At 34.6% G+C, this 22332-nt stretch overlaps 1 protein-coding gene across 1 annotated transcript in view; it reads right to left on the bottom strand.

Annotated features, from left to right (window-relative positions):
• LOC113394043 (guanylate cyclase 32E) overlaps positions 1 to 22332 on the bottom strand; it is a 145870-nt gene that overhangs the window by 88250 nt on the left and 35288 nt on the right. The window contains exons 4-5 of the mRNA XM_064215736.1: positions 17897 to 18082; positions 13025 to 13142 (exon numbers count right to left, since the gene is read on the bottom strand). Of these exons, the coding sequence (XP_064071806.1) occupies positions 13025 to 13142; positions 17897 to 18082 (304 nt within the window). The remainder of the gene's footprint in view (positions 1 to 13024; positions 13143 to 17896; positions 18083 to 22332) is intronic.

Here is a 22332-nt window from a genome sequence, read left to right as displayed (position 1 = left end):
GATATTCTACCGCCAAACAGCAGTACTCAGTATTGTTGTGTTCCGGTTTAAAGGGTGAGTGAGCCAGTGTAACTACAAGCACAAGGGACGTAACATCTTAGTTCCCAAGGTTGGTGGTGTATTAGTGATGTAAGGAATGGTTAATATTTCTTACAACGCCATTTTTGTTCCTCGTCCGCCTACCGATATCACAAAAAAAACAATTATATTTCGCGTCGGTTGTCAATAATACGGACATTGTAAGGCAGCTTCTATCTTTAATCCTCGGAAGCAAAACATAACCATCATTAGGAATCTTTGTGCCGAATTTGGGTCGCAAGTGTTCGGAATGCGTTCGTACAGTTGCTCAATGAATTTAGATTACGAACTCTAATCGCAATTCGCTGCTAGACATACGCCTCTCTCAAGTACGTCAAGACCCGACTGAATTTCTCAGTTCTCTGCCTTCTGCATCATTCCTCAGGCCGTCAGTCTGCCTGCCTCCATGACATTCTACAACCGCGGTGTCCACTCGAAGGTCTTTAACGATATTCATTAGGTCTTATATATACCTGACTGACCTATTTCCACTTCAGTCTGATATTAATGCAAGTTATATCAGTAACTCAGGTTCATCTGCATAAAAACTAATTTCATCAAAGCATCGTTCGATTCACGGTTGTTTTTTTTATGAAATGTGTAGGCGATTCGACACATGTTGATAAATTGGTACCACCACCACCGCACAGACATTGGCGCTATAAGACATATTCATTATTCCTTACAAGACTACGCCATCAAACTTGAAACTGACATTTTATATCGCTTGTGTGGCTCACCCACTTTTCAAACCGGAACACAACTCCAAGTTTTGCTGTTAGGCGATAGAAGATAAAAATGTTCAAATAGTGATTGTTTTAATATATTGAAACCGATATTCGAAACGAAGAGATAAGCAATGCAAGTGCACTGTGCAATTATACGTTTATTAGTTTAATTCCCACAGGTAAATCTAGAAATACGATTTCAGATCACATAGTGAAAATAGTTGAACTAAATTAAAACGAGAAACCTACTGGTGTATTAAGTATCAAGAATTCTGCACAATAACGTGTAATGTACACGTGGAAAACGAGTCTGTAATTGTAGGTACGGGAGACATAATTCAAGGCCCATGGTTAGCGTTGGTGGCAAAATCGTTGACGTTTCTTAAATGTGTGGAGAATAATATATTAAAAAGCAGCAGTTTGCTAGCGCTCTAAAAAGATTTTCAAACGCTAGCGAATTCCTTGCTTGCATCTTGAAGTTAACGTGCGATATTAACACAAAATCAGAGGCAGAAAAATAAAAGATTATGTTTTTTATAGTACACTAGGCGGAAGGCCGAATGGGCTATCTGGTGGTAAGTCGTCACCACTTCGAATTTTAACCATTTTTTACATAACCAATGTGCCACTAATCTTGGGATCTTAGGAACTGAACCGTTATGTACTTTTTGTCTGTAGTTACATATGGTCACTCGCCCTTCAAACCAAAACGCAACAATATCAGGTAGCAGCCTTGTGGCATAATATATGATATTGGGACCACCCGCTGTATAGCTGGTCAGATAATGGGGTGTGTTGTCATTATCAGTATTAACTATGTACGAGAGACATAGGTCTCTTTTCACGTGAAATTGACTGAATATTTTGCGGGCGTTGCGTTGCGAAATTCGTGGTCGTCAGTTCGGTAAGCAAAAAAACAGATGTCAGAAAATACAACTAAAAGGTATTCTATAAAGCCACAACAATATTTGCATTCACAGTTGCAATGTCACATAAGTGAATGAACATGACAGATGTAAAATGCCGCCAATTTTATAAATGTTTTGTATATATTCTATACGTTTATATTAATTATTATGCTTATATTAATCTGTGATTATTATATATCTGACGGCGCATGTTGCGCCATTTTGTTTATTCATACTGGTTGGGAGTTGAACAGTGCTCTAGGGAAGCGTCGAAGCGACGAAGTTTAATTTAAGTCGGAGCATGCACCGTCGACAACGACCTTGATGCTCCGATCTGCCAAAAAACTGGTAATAACTGGTATAATGGATTCCATTACCTTGGAGAACAAGGAGGTAATGGTTATAGGCCTATAATTGGACGGGTCTGAGCGGTTGCCCTTTTTAGGGATCGGATGCACCAAAGCCGTCTTCCAGGAGTTAGGGACGTCGAATGCATAGGATTGCCGGAAAAGACGCGTTAAGACCGGCGCCAACTCGGGAGCACAAGTCCGTAGCACGATTGGAGGGATGCCATCGGGTCCACTCGACTTATGAATATCCAAGGAAAGAAGTGCTTAACGAACTGCACTTTGCCGGAATTTAACCTCCGGCATCGTGGTATGACACCGCGGGATTGTTGGTGGTAACTTTCCTCGGTCATCCAGAGTCGAGTTCGCCGCGAAGAGAAAGCCTAAAATATCATTTTATTTAAATAGCTTTTATCTTTATTCTTTTTTAATAGATTCAGTGATTTGTGTGTGTTTGTGTATATGATTTATTAACGAATTTATATTAATGACTATTGTGAATATATCTGTATAATTGATTTGTTTAATTAAAAACTTATTGAATTTGTGTATCGTTCATATATAAAATCGTTTGAATATACGCCCACTTATCTTGAATAATCCTGATATTGCCAATAAAATGTCTATATATCTTTATTTTTGTTATTTTATGCATATAATAATAGATTAAAAAATTAATCGCTTATAAAAACTACTAAAGGTACCAATTATTATCCTATTTAATAGAGAAATAAAAATGTTACCATCATATTTTTCCGAATGCCGAAAATTGAGTTTAAATTAATAATCTTTTATTTAAAAATATTTATTCGCATGATGTTTTTTTTTAATCTTACTAACCCTTTGCCTTTTACAGGCTGTTTACACTTTTGTTTCCATACTCCTTTAAAGCGTAATTTAAAAAAAAATGGCTTCTGTGTTTTTGCTTCAGGTGTTAGTTATACGAGTTGAATTGATTCTTCAAGTTTACAAATGTGAAAGACACGTTCGCTAACATCAAGTTATGAGTTTTGTGTCACTACAATTGTAAGATCTAAAAGGACATACTATATAGAACATAATAAATATAATATGTTGGTATATGTCAAGTCAGATGAATTTATTTCAATATATAAATATATTATGTGTATTCATCTTATTCATATAAGATTCCTTCGTCCAGCAATAAATAATTAGAAGAAAGTTAAAAAATAATAATGAGTAAAAACTGTAATATAATTATTTTCTAAACATTCACTTGTTCTTTATTAAAAACTTTTATAATATAACAAGCACTTCCAAGTGGTAATTCTAAACTAATGGTAGAAAATATCCGATTACTTTTGAGAACTCATGAAATATAGCCCTATATAATATATCCATTATTCCAACGTAACCGTTCTATTTTATTGTACCCTGGGATCTCAAGTCGCTTTAAACATTTCCACCATTGTTAATATGTAATCGGAATGCTGTCCGTAATATGTTAATCAAAAGAACGGAAACTCTAAGAGCACTTGACTTCACTATGCAGTAACATATACGAAACCTACACATGGATAGATACTGAACCGAGGACGAGACTTCATTTTGCTACAGTACACTAATGCGTCGGTGCCTTGCCTGGTGTTGCGGTTAATTATCCTTTGGTCACCGATACACTTACTCGGATTGGTCGATCGTTGGCTTAATTATCTCATAACATACTCGTGCGCTGCTAACTATGGAATACTACATGATAATTGGCGGTTGAGTTATTGTTGGGTCGGTTGTATCAGATATTTCGATGCCATGTACATGATATAATTATTTGCATCTTTATAATCACGTTTTGTTATATATGGTCAATATATATGTATATGTCGGACGAAGCTATGAGTCGGGTTCATTGATGTTTGCATGTATAACACACAATATTATTTGTTTACATATTAATATCTTTTAAAATTCTTGAGTTAATTATATTTGATTTGTTACATTTTTTTAGAAGTTATAAACCGTACTAATTTTATAAAAGTTATGAATATTGTATTTCTTGTAACGACCAATCAGAGCGAAGCATTTGCCTCGAGCGGAGTCGAGGCGCCATCTGGTTGACAGAGGTTGAGAAACTTTTGACGGACATTTTGTTTGATTAGAAAAAGGAACAGATCGAGTTGGATCTTGAAAAGTGTAAAAGACTGCCTATAAAGGTCAGATCGGTGCCCTGAACCCGCTGCTCGGTGTTGTTACTTGTTAAAGTATTAATTTGTTGATTTAATTTTAATTTAAATACTGTAAAATTCTTTACCCTAATCACGCCTTCTAAGCCCCGTAACCATTGACGACGATGTCAACAAGAACGATGTTTCTCCGACATATATATTAATCTATCCTCTGCGTCCACCTCGACCAGGATTTATCATATAGAGGCCTTTCTATCACATATCCTAAAGATCGGATTTTGTTAGTATTACTTTTATACAATTTTTTAAATCATAAAACTTGAACGTGATTACAGCCGCCGCAAACAAGAAGTGGTTAGACTGAAGTCATTTCACAATTGTTGATCCGATTTTAAACTTCACTTTTGTTCGATATAATCCTTTGCCGATTGGTCAAAATACAATGTCGCAGGGATTAATCGCTGAGACACGGGATTGACGATGTTATTTCCAATCGTCTATAACACGGTCACGTGATGAATTGCAAACATATGCCATTTGCAATTTGATATATTCCACAAGCGAAATCGTCAATAGCTGTTGAATTTCGACCAGGCCTAAAGGTCAATCGTCTTCGATGAAATTTATGGAGGACTGATCAAGATTTGTATTGACAGTGACGTATTTGATCATGTAAATAAACTAAACGTGAACTTGGAAATATACGTAGGCATCAATTTTGTTATTATGTATAACGTATCTGCTATCGCTTTCCTGTAATCTGTGGTGGGGATGATTTTGTGTAGGGAATCCAGGTAAGCGCGCGTTATTTGATTGGCCTAATGAGCGCGTATGGTGTTGTACTGCAGAAGAGGGCTATTCGTGCAATTTATAACCTGGGCCCAAAAGATTCGTTAAGAGATAAATTTAAAGAAATTAAAATAATGACTGTCGCTTCTCAATTTGTTTTTGATAATGTTATGTATGTACGCAAAAACATAAACGATTTTCCCAGAAATTGTGACGTACATTCTATTAACACTAGGAACAAGAATAAACTTGTTACTCCAAGTACCCGATTACACAGGGTTAGCAAAGCAAAGTGATAAAGGATATTACAACACTAATGACTTTTTAGTTGACTGCACACCTTGGGAATGAAATGATCGCCTCCAGGCTGCTTCAAATAACTAAAATATAATTATCATTGTACATGGAAAATGGTTAAAAATATATATATATATATATCCCGCTGAGTTTCTTTCGCCGGTTCTTCTCAGGTCCGAGGTGCTAAATTCCGAACCGGTGGTAGATTTTTGACAATCAATAAGCAAGTGTAAACACTTCTATATTGAATAAAGATTTTTGACTTTGACTTTGAGAGGCGGCTATCAGATAGTACCAACTTATCCCAATATTTTCGAGAGTATATAATTTAGATCTTGCATATTACCAACGTGTGATTTCAGATGTTGCACGTAGTATCACTTTGTAAGGTTCGTTTCTTTATTTATTATAAAAGTTAAAAGTAATCAAGTCAAGATATACTTTATTCAAGTAGGCTCTTGCTAGCATTTTGGAACCAATAATTAATTAGTCATTAGTCATTTTACATATATTATTAAAAACAATAATTGAATTATTGCTTAACCCGTATGGAAATCAACGAATACTACAGTCACAATTTTTTATCATCTATATAATCTTTTATTTGAAATAAACTTTATTAGTGAGAACTTTATTTGCGTGTGTAGAACCACCACCACCCGCTTTGGTGTCCAATGTCTACGTATTATATCATGTTGTATATTCCCAATAATATATAATCGACGAATTTTATATTTATAATAAATATATTATATTTATGAGCCGAGATGGCCCAGTGGTTAGAATGAGCCGAGATGGCCCAGTGGTTAGAACGCGTGCATCTTAACCGATGATTTCGGGTTCAAACCCAGGCAGGCACCACTGAATTTTCATGTGCTTAATTTGTGTTTATAATTCATCTCGTGCTCGGCGGTGAAGGAAAACATCGTGAGGAAACCTGCATGTGTCTAATTTCAACGAAATTCTGCCACATGTGTATTCCACCAACCCGCATTGGAGCAGCGTGGTGGAATATGCTCCATACCTTCTCCTCAACGGGAGAGGAGGCCTTAGCTCAGCAGTGGGAAATTTACAGGCTGATTATGTTATTTATGTTATATTATATTTATTATAGAAGCGAACACCTAACGAAGACGAAAACCTGGTGTTATATATAACTCCCAGAGATAGTTATTGATATTTTTTAAATATTTCTTTGTTGCTGTGATAGTAAAACTTGAAATTGAAATTATCTGCAATATTTAAAACGTTTTTGAAACACGATGTACAACAGAAGTGTACCCTAGACTTCTGTCGTGCATGCAGCGTTGATAGTGCTTAATATTATTTCTAATATAATAATAATAATAATAATAAATATTGGACAACATCACATACATTACTCTGATCCCAATGTAAGTAGCTAAAGCACTTGTGTTATGGAAAATCAGAAGTAACGACGGTACCACAAACACTCAGACCCAAGACAACATAGAAAACTAAACTCTTTCTACATCGACTCGGCCGGGAATCGAACCCGGGACCTCGGAGTGGCGTACCCATGAAAACCGGTGTACACACTACTCGACCACGGAGGTCGTCTATATAAAATATAATATTGAAAGTTTATTGATGCAAAATTGATACTATTGTATAAATGTGCATCAACACAATACAGTTTCAACTTAAAGGAAACAGGATCCATCACTGCCTTTATAACTTACTGGACACGTTAATGGATGATGTACAAGCGGCCAAGACATAGGCTTCGCGCATCAATTCAATACCATGACAGTTTTGAATGGAGTGTGGGAAGGTTTGATCGCAACCTTTTCACTTTGCATTTAAATACATAATTTTCGTAACAAAATAGAAGCAGCCTGTAATTGTCCTGCTGGCTGTGGGCAAAGGACTTTTCTCTTTGAGAATGGCTTGCAGCCTGGTCAGTGGATTACAGAGTGAACAGGTGTAAATTTTTCAATCAAGCATGAGTAATATAACTAATATAAAAACAAATTACACGATGATGCAAATGATTTAATTGGTGCTTGACTGGGTCTCTTAAAATTATCATTTACGATTCTCTGCTGACCTAATGATATAGTATGTTTATATTAACGCAAAAGACAACATATTACTGTTTACGCTGTTAATGCATTAATATCATTAGAAAGAATATTCGTTTTGCATAAAACCATTTTTATTTTTTATTTTAACTGTAAGATAGAACAATAAATATGCCTATAGTCAGTCTCCTTTGCCTTCGTACCTTATTTTTGATAAGGTTAAGATAGTTTCACTTTATTTTCGAAATATTTACTATTATTACAGTCATAGTATATTCTACCGCCAATAGTTAGTGTTGGTGTATCCGGTTCGAAGGGTGAGTGAGCCGTGTAACAACAGGTACGTGAGACAAAACATCTTAGTTCCCAAGGTTGTGTGCGCAATGGTGATGTAAGGAATGATTACTACTTCTTACTATGCCAATGTCTCTGTGGGGGTGGTGACCACTTACCATCAAATGGCCCATTTGGAAGTCCGCCTACCTATATTATAAAAAAACTTGGCAATTATCTAAGAATATTGGACACAACGTGGGAGGGTTCCATTATTCCCCTAACCTTTTTTTCCAATTACCATTAAGTTGGCACAGTATATATATTTCCTTCTGGTTAACCGTCAATCCATATTATACTTTACATAATTAATCTTTTTATTCATCAATACTAATATTCAAGGCCAATACTGTCAGTAAATGTCACAACTCTAAAGTACGTTTTTCGATTTTTGGAACGAATTTTTCATTTACCAATTTATGTAATGAGGTGGAAAGTTGGCACAAAATACGCTTCATTATTTTGGTTACATAATGTTTTATGATTAAAGGCCGATAGTGTTGGACAAACATAATAGTAAAATTACCCTCATTCATATAGTAATTATGTTGGGTTGTTTACTTTATTAGATATATACTCATGATTAATGATCGCCTCATAATATTACAAACTAAATGCTGATAGCAGGTCACGATAGTTTGTAATTTAGCTTTTTTATGCCGTTTGTAGGCAGGTGGTAGAATGAATCACCTGAGAAATATATGTTAACTATATAAGATTTTAAATTAACATGGTTATTTTTATTACTAACAGTATTACTCGTGAACAAGACATTCGTAGATAATGTCGAAATATCGAGCTCCACCAAATAAAAATAAAAAACATGGTAAATATCCCGTTATAAATACTGTTAGTAATATGTTAACTATTCCAATATGCCACTTACCACGGAAATATGCACCTTGTGCCTATAGTTAAACTGGATCACACTTCAAAACAAAACGCAACAAGACTAGGAAACACTGCGTGGTAGTAGCATTTATGATGAGTAAGAGGTGCCCACCCAGATGGGCTCGAGCTTTACCACTAAGTTGTTTTTATTTGTTATTTACAAATGTTATGTTGCTATTTCAGCGCCAATGTTTACGGGCGATGGTGATGGCGATGGCGACACACACATAACAATGTGTGTGTAAATCTTATCCTTGTGTGTGTAGTCCTTAATTGTTATGTAAATAAATCCAACATGATTAATAAATACTATAATAATATATTAATAAATGAAAAGTCGGTTATTTTTGTAAATTAAAAAACCACTAAACCAATATACATAAAATTTATACAAAGAGATGGAGCGCAATACGGGGGAGGCTATACTGGTGTTTCATATAAAAGCAACCATGTTTGGATATTAACACAGAGTTCAGTTATTCGTAAACTCCCTTAACTTACATTCGTGTACCTTCCTTTTGATCACATTTTGAAAGCAATTTCATTAGAAGCGTATTTATGAACAATTGAAAAATTCACTTCCACTTAACACGAGATGAAAATTTTATCAGTATTTGTATAGGTAGAACAAATTTAATTTTATCTATTAATTAAATATTTCATTGACGCTGACAGGCTTTGAAAGTTACATTTCAATAATTTCACGAAACACGATACAAAATTATTTACAATTGACTTGAGCGAGTGTCTTCGAGAAAGCATCTACACCGCTTTTATATAAAATAAATTTGTATATTCGTGTAGACAAGAACATGACCATAGTTCTGTCTTAATTAAGCTCAAAATTACGTTCGGTAAAGTATTTTTACACACGTGATAAGAGCCGAGATGGCCCAGGTTAGAACGCGTGCATCTTAACCGATGATTTCGGGTTCAAACCACCAGGCACCAATGAATTTTCATGTGCTTAATTTGTGTTTATAATTCATCTCGTGCTAGGCGGTGAACGAAAACATCGTAAGGAAAACTGCATGTGTCTAATTTCAACGAAATTCTGCCACATGTGCATCCCACCAACCCGCATTGGAGAAGCGTGGTAGAATATGCTCAAACCTTCTCCTCATGTACATCTTGCATTATTCTTGATTAAAAGGATTGATACAAACGGTACTTAATGAAATAATAAAATGGTGTTTGAAAAGTGAAGATAAGTTACGAATCAACATTTAAAATTAAAACAATGTTGATTTTATCGTTCACGTGGACAAAGGCTTCACTTGGATTTTTATACCATTAAAGTCAAAGAAAATTGGAAAAATACGCCTACAATATTAATTTTATATACAAACAATCACAAGCCTCTATAAATTTTTCCATTAAAATAGTTATAACAAATTCTAAGATAGAAAAGCCGTGTCATTGTACTATAAAATGTGATGTCAAGAAACAAAAATAATTCTGATGGAATGTATTAACGTCACGTTTTCAAGGGCATCTATGATTGTCCCTTTAATTTATAAAGATTGTTTATTCTCGTATCATCTTAAGGAACGAGTACGGTTGACAAGTAAACAATAACAATAGACAAAATGTCTCAACCTTATTAAAGGTCATGAATTCTTCTTCTGTACTCCGTGCAAACAAACATTCAACCTGATATATGTACTTCCACATAATAATATCAAAGAAAACATTTAATTTTGTAACAGAGGAATATAAACAACTATGCACGAGTCACTTTACAGTTTGCATTGCAGTTATAAACCCGAAAATACTAGTTATAATTCGCCCGTATTATAACTACACAAATGGCACAAACATAGTTAAATGCAGCTGAAAGTCTAAATGGGCAAACTTCAACTATTTGGACACAGTAGTTTCAATTTCGCGTCATTTGATTAACTTCCTATATTACACTGACGGCACGTTGACGAAGCTGGTGAAGAAGTTCTGCAGTCGACTACCAAAAATAATCTAGATTAAAACCTCAAAATGTACATAAAGAGATACAGAATAAAGACGAATGGCATTGAATGGCATTTAAACCAACTTAAGAATCCAGAATTCGAATATCAATAACAGCCCTCTAAGGAAAACAGCTGGCCACACAATAAAATTTATTACATTAAAATACAGTCTACAATTTTTTTTCCAATAAATCAAGTCCAATTTTTGTATAGTTCCAAACAGGGATTTCAAAAAGTCGTTGGAGAACTCAGTATTTATAATAGCATTACATTTGTAGAACATTAAAACCAAAATAAAAATCAAAATATACTTTATTCAAGTAGGCTTTTACAAGCACTTTTGAATCGTCATTTAACAAACTATTTAAAGTAAAGCTACCACCGGTTCGGAATGTAGATTCTACCGAGAAGAACCGGCAAGAAACTCAGTAATTACTCTTTTTCAACATCTAAAAATACAGTCATGTTAGTTAAATACAATTATATATGTATGTTATGTCTCCTGCCTGGAAGTCAACAAGCATTAACTCCACGCTTTTTTATCAACTATATAATCTTGTATCGAATAATATGCCTTAAAAATGTCTGCGGAATTTTATTATAGAAGCGGATACCTTGCCCCAAGAATGATTTATTGACTTTGCGGAGTCGGAAACTTGGCGTTCTAAGTTTATTCTTACTTCTTTTGCACATACAATGATTATCACTGATCTTATCAAAGTGATCAATGCTACTGTAAATATACATATCACCAAATATCTTCCTAGCTTTCATGTTCTGTGCAGTAGTTATTTTATTTTTTTATTTATTTTAAGTTCATTTTTTCGTAATGGCTTTTATAAATATTCTTTAAGGTTGGATGAGAATTTGATGAGAAGTAATCTGTATCCTCTTTTGTTCAGTTTTTAATTAAAACCCTAATCAACGTTTGTATTTTTGTAACAGATTAACTTTAGTTGTTGCAACTCAAACCGTGACTAGTTCTCTAAAGGTTTGGCAAAGCCATGCAAACTTCTGCTTTGTGTAAAGATATGGTACGTTTTCAAATATGCGGTTGAGTAAGTTGGTTTAGAAACACGAACAATTCCACCTTATGACTGATATATTATTTGTAAAGAATTGTTATTTGTAAGGTATATATTCTATTTATAATCTTGGAGCTCGAGACTCGCTTCGGGATGTTTTTAATAGAGTGGGTATAATTACAGTTGCTTCACAATATGCTTATAACAATATTATGTATATTCACAACAATATAAGTTTACATTAAAATTAAAAAAGCGTGGACTTCATTTAATTGATATCTAGGCAGGATTTATAAAAAAAATATTTTAGTTTACTGACATACTGTAATTCAAACGGTGGAAAAGAAAAACTACAGAGTTACGTGCCGGTTCTTCTCGGTAGAATCTATTTTCTGAACTGGTGGTAGTTTTACATTTAATTCAACACTGACACTGACTTCCACGATTCAAAAGTGCCTTTGAGTCTATTGAATATATAGTATACACTAGTGTTGCATATCGATAGACCACTATCGATAGACTATCGATAGTAAGGTGTAAGCGATACTATCGATAGTATCGCCACTATCGATAGTATTACTCACGGCGAGCTATCGATACTATCGATAATATTGATCAATACACTGTCGATATCCTGAATAGTTTTCGAGGTTAACTATCGATAGTCAAAATATCGATAGTTCTGCAACGCTGATATACACATACATACACATATTTCCACAAACAATAAAGAAAATAATACAAATAAATTCTAATTGAGTCCGATTATGAATTAATCAAACCCCCTAACTAGTTAAGGATTATTGCATGCGTGCACTTGATAGCGCGATCTAACAGAGCGATAAGCGCCATCTACCGCACAGTTGCATAATATACATAATATACATTTATATACATAGTAGTATTTCATGGTAGCAAGTACTCTACTTAGTAGTTAGCAAAATAGCTGAGTAAATAATTAAACAATTGCCACAGGCACTTCCCATACCGACTGTTTAATTATTTACTAAATTAATTCTTGTATATCTCTCCCGAGGCCTTCATTCTGTCCACCTTTGTAAGCGTTTTTATGTTAACTGTATGCAGAGATGGATTTAGGGTACAGCCGTGAGATAATAGAGATTTCTAAAACAACAACATGCCAATTCCGACGAGCTAACACACATTTAAAGTTATGTATGTGTGTGTGTAGATATATAGTAAAATACCAGAATTTTACTTTTATTTTATTACAGAATCATTTTTTTAAATAAGGAATACAAATCATATCAAATATTTTTAAATAATTGAATTTTTTTCGCAATTATTTATACAAACACCCGACCGAATATTGTTCAATTTATTTGGAAAATAATTAGAGGCCTTCACTGCTTTGTTGACACAGGGCCTCTGCTCTTTTGTTGCCTCACAGCCTCCAGACTATTCGTATGTTCATTAATGTAACAAAATTAACAATTCTGTTCTTAACTCACCTCTAGTTTTATCGTACGTCTGGTCGACGATGCGCTCCATACGTGAAATATGACGAGGAATGTAATCAGCAAAGCGGTGCTCTGCCGTAATTGTAAGACCGTTGCTCTCTGATAACTCCTAAAACAATGAAATGTTTATTTATTTATTTTAGTAAAGGCAAAGAAACAAACGATATAATTAGGTCACCTTCGCCTACAGCCATTGTGTTAAATTAATCCTTCGACCGTCAATGCATCACTGACCTGTATAATCGGTTATGTTCTTCGTGCTTGTAATTACACACACTGACCATTCAAAATATTTACTGTTTGGAGGTAAAGTAAGTGGTAGATTGCTGGTGACTAATATGACGATTTTAATCGTAAACTGAAGCTCTTTTTATTGGTTTCCCGGTATAAAAACGATTATTATTTTATAAGATCAAACGGAAAGGGATTCCAGAATTTTATTCTATTTACTTTATGTATATGTATACATGTATCTATATTAATATAAATGAAAGTAACTCGGTCTATCTGTTTGTCTGTTATGCTTTTAAACTAAATAACTGAGACGAATTTGATGAAATTTGGTCTGAAGCAACATCTTTTATAAAAAAATGTATACCTACAACCGCCCAAAAAACGCGCGCGAAAACTAATATTGTACATAATTACGTACATCCTAAACTTCATTGAAATTATTTTTTTAGAATAAGAAAATCTTTATAAAGAATCAAATTTAATGACTACTGTACATCGAAAAAACAGTTGATACTTTGGGCAGATCAAATCGTTTTAAAGCCTTTTATATTTATTTTACTTAAATAGTTTCATATGGAATCAAATAATTCCATTTAACTTTTAATTTTATTAGAACTGAATCCTTAGTAAGTAATAAATTCACTGTTACGTAAAATTTCGACTGAGACAGCATTGATATTTAATTTTAATTTATTTTTAGGCTTTTCGTTTTGAGATTATTTCGCCAATGTCACGTAAAATAAAAACGCCAACTTGTATATTCGAAATAGTAATTTAATTTGCCTTACAATTTCTGATTAATTCATTTCTACTTTATTATAAGAAGTTATCCGATATATGAATGCCATCAAAAACAGAATTTGTCTCGCAACTCAGTTCTTCTGCGGTAAAAAGTTGTGAGATCCATGTATATACATAAGTCGGTTGATGTATTCAGTCCCTGCTTAAGGGACCTTCTGCCTTAAGTTATTACGTAATTAGCTAAACTAACAACATCTTATAGTGACCACATTAAAATTAAAAATCTCAATCGACCACTCTGCGTGCTACGACAGGGGTGGCGAACGAAACGTCCACCACGGTAACCCCCTGTTGGCGCACACAGGTGTGAACCTGCCCCTTGTTGAGAAGGGACAGGTCGGAGAGCAGGGCCCACACCTGGACGGCCCTCCCTCGCGGATTCGTGGCGTGGTTGCCCCAGGCACGCGACTTCGCGTTTAAGTCGCCGAGAACCACTATCGGTTTCGGCGACTGCCTGGCCACCGCAGCTCTGACTATGCCGAGATAGGTCTCAAACTCAGCCAGGCTGCGGTTAGGCGAGAAGTATGTACCGACGACGACGTACTCCCCCCACCCCATCACTATGTAGCCCGAGCCCCTCTCAATGTGTGAGGGGGGGGCGTTCCGTTTAGGGGACGAAGTAGGGCTCGTAGGCCACCGCCAGGTCTACCTGCCACTCCGCCATGGACTGCAGCAAAAGGTCGTGCGCTCCGGCGGAGTGGTTGACGTTCGTTTGGGGGAAGCTCAGTTGTTCTGGCATTCTTTTGTCGATCGAGCTTCCTCCGTAGCCTGGCGGCTTTCCTCGCGCGGGGCGGCCTTGACTCCTTGAACCGCCTTACCCTTCATGATGGGGGGTTTCAGTCTCTCGCCCCCATCAGATGCCCGGAGGGATTACCGGCCTCCGAGCAGACCGCGCAGCGCATTTTGGCCGTGAATACTGCCGACTTGTGACCGTCCGAGCCACAGCGGTAGCACAGGCCACCCCTCTCCGCCTTCGACGTGCAGAGCGCCCTCATTTGGCCAAGGCCCATACACTTGTAGCAGCGCATAGGGCGCTGCTCCACGACGGACACCTTGGCCGAACTCCACCCGACGAGGAGGCGGCCGGCAGCGGCCAGCTTCTTCGCTTCGCAGCTTCGCCGTGAGGGGGCAGGTGACGCGGACCTTACCCATGTATCCGGGTCCGCGCTGCATCACTCCGCACTTAACTGCGTCGGAGGAGCAGTCACATGCGCGCGCGATCGCCGCGGCAAGTTTCTCTGCGGTGACGGAGTCGTCGACCCCTTCGAGCACGGTGCGGAGCTTCGCCGCCAACCTATCGAAACTACCATCCCCTATTTTAAGTCCAAAAGGGGGTTGATTTCTAAATATACATTATTAGTACACCTCCGCACCATCTATAGAGAATACATTTTAAATTTGAAGTATCTTCCTTCAAAAACATAGGACTTTTATACAAACTTCCAACCCCTGTTTTACCCTTTAGGGGTGGAGTTTCGTAAAAATCTTAGCGGATGTCTACAACCTATAAGGAACCTACCTGCCAAATTTTATGGTGCTATCATCATTGGTTTTATAGTTTCTGAGATTTCGTGACAAATCAGTGAGTGGTATTTTGCTTTTATATATATAGATAGATTGACTACAGCTTGGAAGTATGATAATGGATCGGATATTTGGAAGGCTATTGTTTTGACGAATCTCGACATTTTGCGGTTCCCAACTTCATTTATTTTGATTGTCAATCAACTTGTGCCGATAACAGGTGCAACTCTAATAAAACGTCTAAAATGTTCGTGATTGAAAACTGAATACAATATTTAAATAAATATAAATTTCGAAAATTAAACGTTTATAAGATAAGCTTTTGATTTTTCGGCGTATAAGATAAAAAGAAGTATTTTTTACGGTAGAAAATTTCGTAGTTGTTCAGTAATTTTATTGTTCTAACTTGATTTTCGACGAAGGCCAAGCGTGTTCTGAATTAATCAAAGGAACAGTGTGTCCGATTTGAAATATCTCTTTTTTATATAAACCTTTTATTGAGAAGGAATATTATGGGCTGTATAAATTACCATTGCGACACTAGGGAACCATAAATTTCTAAAAAAACTAGGCAATATTGTGGATTCCTTGTTATCAACAGATATGTGTTAACTTCTATCAATACCAATAAATCTACGAGGCATAAGTAGAATATATTAAATGTTGTACATACATTAAGACAGCCAATTAAATTAAATTTACTATACAAGACATATTAAAGGTGTAGTCACACCATTAGGAATAAGTAATCCAAGATAACGTGTCACTTCTGAACCAGGACAAAGGGCTTAAGTGCCTTGCGAGTCATGATAGTTTTAACACTATTAACTTCAAAAAAGTGAGTTGATGTAGAAAAATGTATTGGCAGAAACACGCAATGACTTTTGACTGGTTGATATTTTCTTTTTTATACCCATAAAGTAGCATCTACCGTAATGAAACAGTTAGGTCGGGTTACAATTTAACGATAAAAAATAGATCAAAACTCGTGTAAAGTTTAAAAAATTTAAACCACAAAGTATAATTAAATTTAGTAAATTTAAGTATTTTCTAGTGCGAGCAATTTTTACCATCAATTCGTATCCAGCCGTATTCAGACTATTAAATTTTTACACGGATAATGAGAAAAGTTTTCAATTAGTTTTTCAAACTAATTGAAAACTAACTTTTCTCACAGATTTTTTAAAATAAACTTAGTTAAAAACATTTTCAAGCTAATAATTGCTAATAATTGCGACTAACATATTGTTGAAATAATTAAAAAGTCCGTATAATATAGACTATCGCTAAAAATCCTCGTAAATTCTAAAGATAAAATACTTGTTTTAGCATTTACGCCAAAAGATTTTGTATGGCAGACGCATAATTTTATCTCATTTTTCCGATTGAACGTTTAAAGCTACGGTCATCTTAGAGTAATAACGTGAAATATAGCATATTTTAAAATCTCTACCGTCGAACCAAAAAATATTTATTCAAACTAATCGAACTGTAGTTGCTCAAACTTTATTGCCTTATAATTTACGACTTTAAAATAAAATCAAATTCTTCAACTGTTACTTCTTCAAGGAAATTTATATAGCAAAGTACCAATCACAAATCAGATCTTGGAAACCGTAAGTTGACGATTGACTTATAATTTAGTGGAATTGCTCCTTTCGAGACGTTGTCGCCCACTAAGAAAGAATTATTGGAAATATCAACTTTAAGGACTTGGAAATTAGAGAACTTTTACTCTTACAAAATCGGAACAAACAGCTAGTAATAAAATATAATCAATTATAAACAAAAACCTTAAATGAACTTTTGCAAAATAGATAAGTTTTGTGTTTTTTATATAAGATGATATGGGTCATTGAGCAGAACATATAAATCATAACGGGTTTTAGTCCAGACAACCAATCATAAGTTGTCTTGAGTTATTTATTTATTTAAAATCGACAGCATTTATATTTTAACATTTAAGATATACATACCAATATAGCCGAGGACAAATTATACAATTTTAGTAAAAAATTACTCTAGACTATTGGCATATGAATTAACTGATAGAATGAACTGGTAGACTACTAAAAAAATACGGAACAAATTACTAAATATAAATATCTGTGTGCAGGTATTAGTATATATTTTGTGTGTGTGTGTGTGTGAATGTGTATGAATACTATATATAATTTATTGTTGTATTACTTTATATGTATTGATTAGTATGTACTATAATTGATAAGCGGTTAGTACTTTCCCAGTTGACCTTGAAGAAATCCCTACTAATATAAACAATTATAATTTATAAGCTATCGGTACCTTTATCGCATCCATTTGCTGTTCAGCGGCGGTTTGTTCATCTCCAGCTATGATCGCGAACTTGGTCCAACCGTAGGCCTTCAGCAGCGCAATGACAGACTTGCTAACTTTGTGAGCCGGGGGTAATGTCCGAGCAAAAGTTGCACCCAGACCTCCTATCTCCGGGCCTTCAGCTCCAGCACATTTCTGTTGACAAGATTTTGCGTATTAAAATTCATATTACTTTTCGTTAATTGTTACATATTCAGCTATGTGTGTGTGTGTGAGCTTGTGTTGTTCCTATATGCTCTTAAAGATTTTACATACTATGTACTTGAAGTTAGGGCTTGTGCAAGCCCGTCTGAGTAGGTACAACTTATCATCAGATATTCTTCAATCAAACAGCAATATTCAGTATTATTGTATCCCGTTTTGAATGGTCAGTAAGCCAATGTAACTACAGGCACAAGGGATCTAACATTTTAGCTCCTAAGGTTGGTGGTGCAATGGGGATAAAATGGTTAATATTTCTGATAATTCTGCCGTATTTATATAATAGATTGCTTTTATATTAAATAAAGGAACCAATTAATAATTTTGGCGATCAAGCAATATGTAGTAATTACATCGCAAATGTGAAACTGTCATGTATTGGATCCCACACGAATATAAACAAACAAGCAAATATAAATATATATATATATATATATATATATACGTATATAAATAGGCGATGAGCCGAGATGGCCCAGTGGTTAGAACGCTTGCATCTTAACCGATGAGTGCGGGTTCAAACCCAGGCAAGCATTACTGAATTATCAATTGCTTCATTTGTGTTTATAATTCATCTCGTGCTCAGCCGTGAGTGCAATAGAGCAGCGTGCTGAAATATGATCCAAACCTTCTCCTCAAAGAGAGAAGAGGTCTTATCCCAGCAGTGGGAAATTTACAGGCTTTTAATGTGATACACGTCGCACATAGAATGAGAACACCGTATTTAAAAAAAAAAGGCAAATAGTCTAGACATGTTAACAGCGATATTTAAAAACTACGAGTAGATCCCGCTAACAGTACAAATCTTTTTAACATTCTATATAAACATTTCTATAATCTATTCATTTTTAAAGGTTATTTCGTGTAAACGTGTTTCGCCTAAGGATAATATATGAACAGCGAATTTGATGCCATTGGTATTCGCTTCGAAGCTCAACTAAATTTGATTAACCTATGAATTTAAATTTAAATCAAAATATTTAAGTAGGCTTTCACAAGCGCTTTTGAATCGTCATTTTACAAACTATATTAAGTGAAGCTACCACCGGTTCGGAATGTAGACCTACATACATATCTTCGACCGAGTAGAACCGGCAAGAAACTCAGTAGTTACTCTTTTTCAACATTTAAAATATAAAGTTATGTTATCCAAATACAAGTCAACAAGGATTAGTTCCACTCCTTTCTATCATCTGTATAATTCTGTTGAATAATGTTTCTTTTTTTTTTTATTAATGTATTTGAACGTTGTACATGATGCTGCCACAGTTTAAAAATAAATTCAACTAGACAATAAGAACACAGCTGGAATACATTACAATAAATATAATTAATAATACCGATATTTTACCAAATGATGAACGAAATTAATTTGTCAATTCAACCGACCAGAATTAATGTTACGGTGCATAACAAATATCCGGGCGATTTATAAATCGACGAATATAACAATTATTTATTAAATTTAAAGATTTAATGAAATTGTTATTTAAATTTTTCATATTATGTATCATATTACATGTTGTGTGTTTTAGTGTCATATCCATGATGAGCTTAGCATTTTTTTTTTATTTTATAGTTTGGCGGACTAGCAAATAGGCCACCTGATGGTAAGTGGTCACCGCCGCCCATAGACGTTGTAAGAAATATTAACCTTTCCTTACATCGCCAATGCGCCACCAACCTTGGTAACTAAGATGTTATGTCCCATGAGCCTGTAGTTACACTGGCTCACTCACTCTTCAAACAAAGCATTTTGGTTTGATTGTTAGCAATCACAAAAATTTTAAAAACATATTTGTACACGGGCTAGCTTGCATTGTACAATGTTTGTATTTATAACAATATTATACATTTATAAAACACTTGTGTGTCGCACGCGAAACTTCGCGTATATTCAACAGATTTTTACAAATTTCGAAACCTACGACAGATTTTGTTTTAATTTAATCTCATCGTAAACGAACGACATCTGTTCTCAAGTTATATATATATATATATTTTTAATACAATAATAATAACAGCATAAGGTAAATAAAAAATATATTTGTAAGTGAATATAGACATTTTTACCAGAAATTATGATACACATACTATTCTTATTATTTACTAGTCGTTACCCGCGGCTCTGCTCGCGTTTTAGGGGATGTTTGTCAGGTGTAAGGCATAAACTATGTCTTTCCTAGGAATTGATTCTTGCTTCATCCCAAACTTCATTTAATTCGGTTTAGTGATTTAGCCGTGTAAGAGCAACAGACACACAGAGCTACGAATACAATATCAGTATAGATAAACAAACAAACAAATTAAATTATCTATCATGAATACTAATTAAATGTTAACAGGAAAAGATAATCAATTGTAAACTTATGAAGACGTTTATATTTTAAAATCTATACATATAATAGAATTGGAGTGTCTGTTTGTAATATTAAAATAACCCATTTTTACTAAATGCATATGTATGTACACACGGTACATATACCAAAATTTTTTTTTTTACAATTTTTGTCTGTCTGTCTGTTTGTTCCGGCTAATCACTGGATCGGCTGAACCGATTTCGACGGGACTTTCACTGGTAGATAGCGGATGTAATAAAGAGTAACTTAGGCTACATTTATTTTAGAATTATATATAGAATATTAATAAAATCACGCTACAATATCCAAATAACTTAAATTCAAACAACGCGCACGAAGTCGCGGGCACAGCTAGTTTTAAATATAACTTAAGACTTTGCATATGATAGCACACCTTGAAATTTGTATCAATATAGACAACCTTTACAAAAATATTAATTATACCGTATTTATCGTGAGCCGCTTAAGGTGTGTATACTATATGTACTATATGTACCTAGTAAGCTCGACCGTAATAAAGTAGATCTCGAACATTATAAGCGTATTGACTCTCCGCTGTAAGGTCAACATTAACAACACAACACTTTGCCTAGCATAGTTGTCATATATTTATTTATTTAGGACAACTAGCAAAAAAATCACTAAAAAAATGCTCGGTGTAGGGCTTTGAACGGTTTGCTCGTCTGGGTAGGTAACCCACTTATGCGTGAGCGTGAGTAAGCCAAGGTAGGCAAGTTAGCTCCCAAGGTTTTTGGTACATCGTCTATATCGTAAGGAATTGTTAACATCTACACTTAACATCAGGTGGCATGTTGGTTCGTCCACCTACCATATTAAAAAAAAAACTAATAAAAACTTAAAATAAATAGTACTTAAATAAAGTGGAGTTTTACTAAAATACCACGACACGTGCAAAATTAAATCAAAAACAAAATTGAATTTTGCACGTGTCTGTCGTGTTTATATAACATTGATTCGCTGTCTTGATTAATATAACAAGTAGGGCATGATTAATATAAGGGTGGGGACAATTATAGACAAAAGGTAAACGGAAAATAAGATAAAAAACTAAACGAGTGCTGCTTTGAACAAGATTAGCCTCATATTTCAACTGGACCATGTTTTGCAGAAATGGACCAACCCGCAAAAAAATAAAAAAAATATGAAATACATTTAACATAATATGCGTAATGATTACGAAGAACGTATTGAGTAGTTTAAACTTATTCCATTGTCGAAACGTAGATGTTTTTCACTTAATATTTCTAAGTAGAATCGTCACTGGGTTGATTATTAATTCAAACTTATTACAAAAGCTTAATTTTAAAATTCCCACCAGAGTACCTTGATCAAATAATTTACCCTTGTTTAAAAAACCAAAGCATTGCACAAATCTTAAATTATATAACCCACTTTCACGAGTGTATAATGTTTATGGTGAGTATCAAAACAGTGTCGATCTAAATGTTACGTCCATTGCATCTATGAAAAAGATCTTATTGGGTAAAATTGTGTCTAAGTTGATGCATCCTTTCTGATATATATGTTTTTAATATATAATTTTTTTATAATATCTTTTTGATAATTATTTCTTTTTAAAATTAAGAAGCTACGTTAGGTTAAGATGTTGATTTGTTTTCTTTTCGTGCATGCTGTGTTCTTCTTTAAGTAATTGTGACACTTAGAACTTTATTTTTATTATATTATATTATTTTAATCAGTGTACACATTGTCGAAGAACCAAATAAAATAAATAAATAAATGAAATCGCTCAGACCGATTTCAGTCACGGAGGGCAATCTCAATGTAGACCAGCCAACTGAT

This window comes from Vanessa tameamea, chromosome 9 (assembly GCF_037043105.1).
Source record: "Vanessa tameamea isolate UH-Manoa-2023 chromosome 9, ilVanTame1 primary haplotype, whole genome shotgun sequence".
NCBI lineage: Eukaryota > Metazoa > Arthropoda > Insecta > Lepidoptera > Nymphalidae > Vanessa > Vanessa tameamea.
Note: the sequence above shows the minus strand (reverse complement) of the source record. Positions and strands in the feature narration are given on the sequence as shown.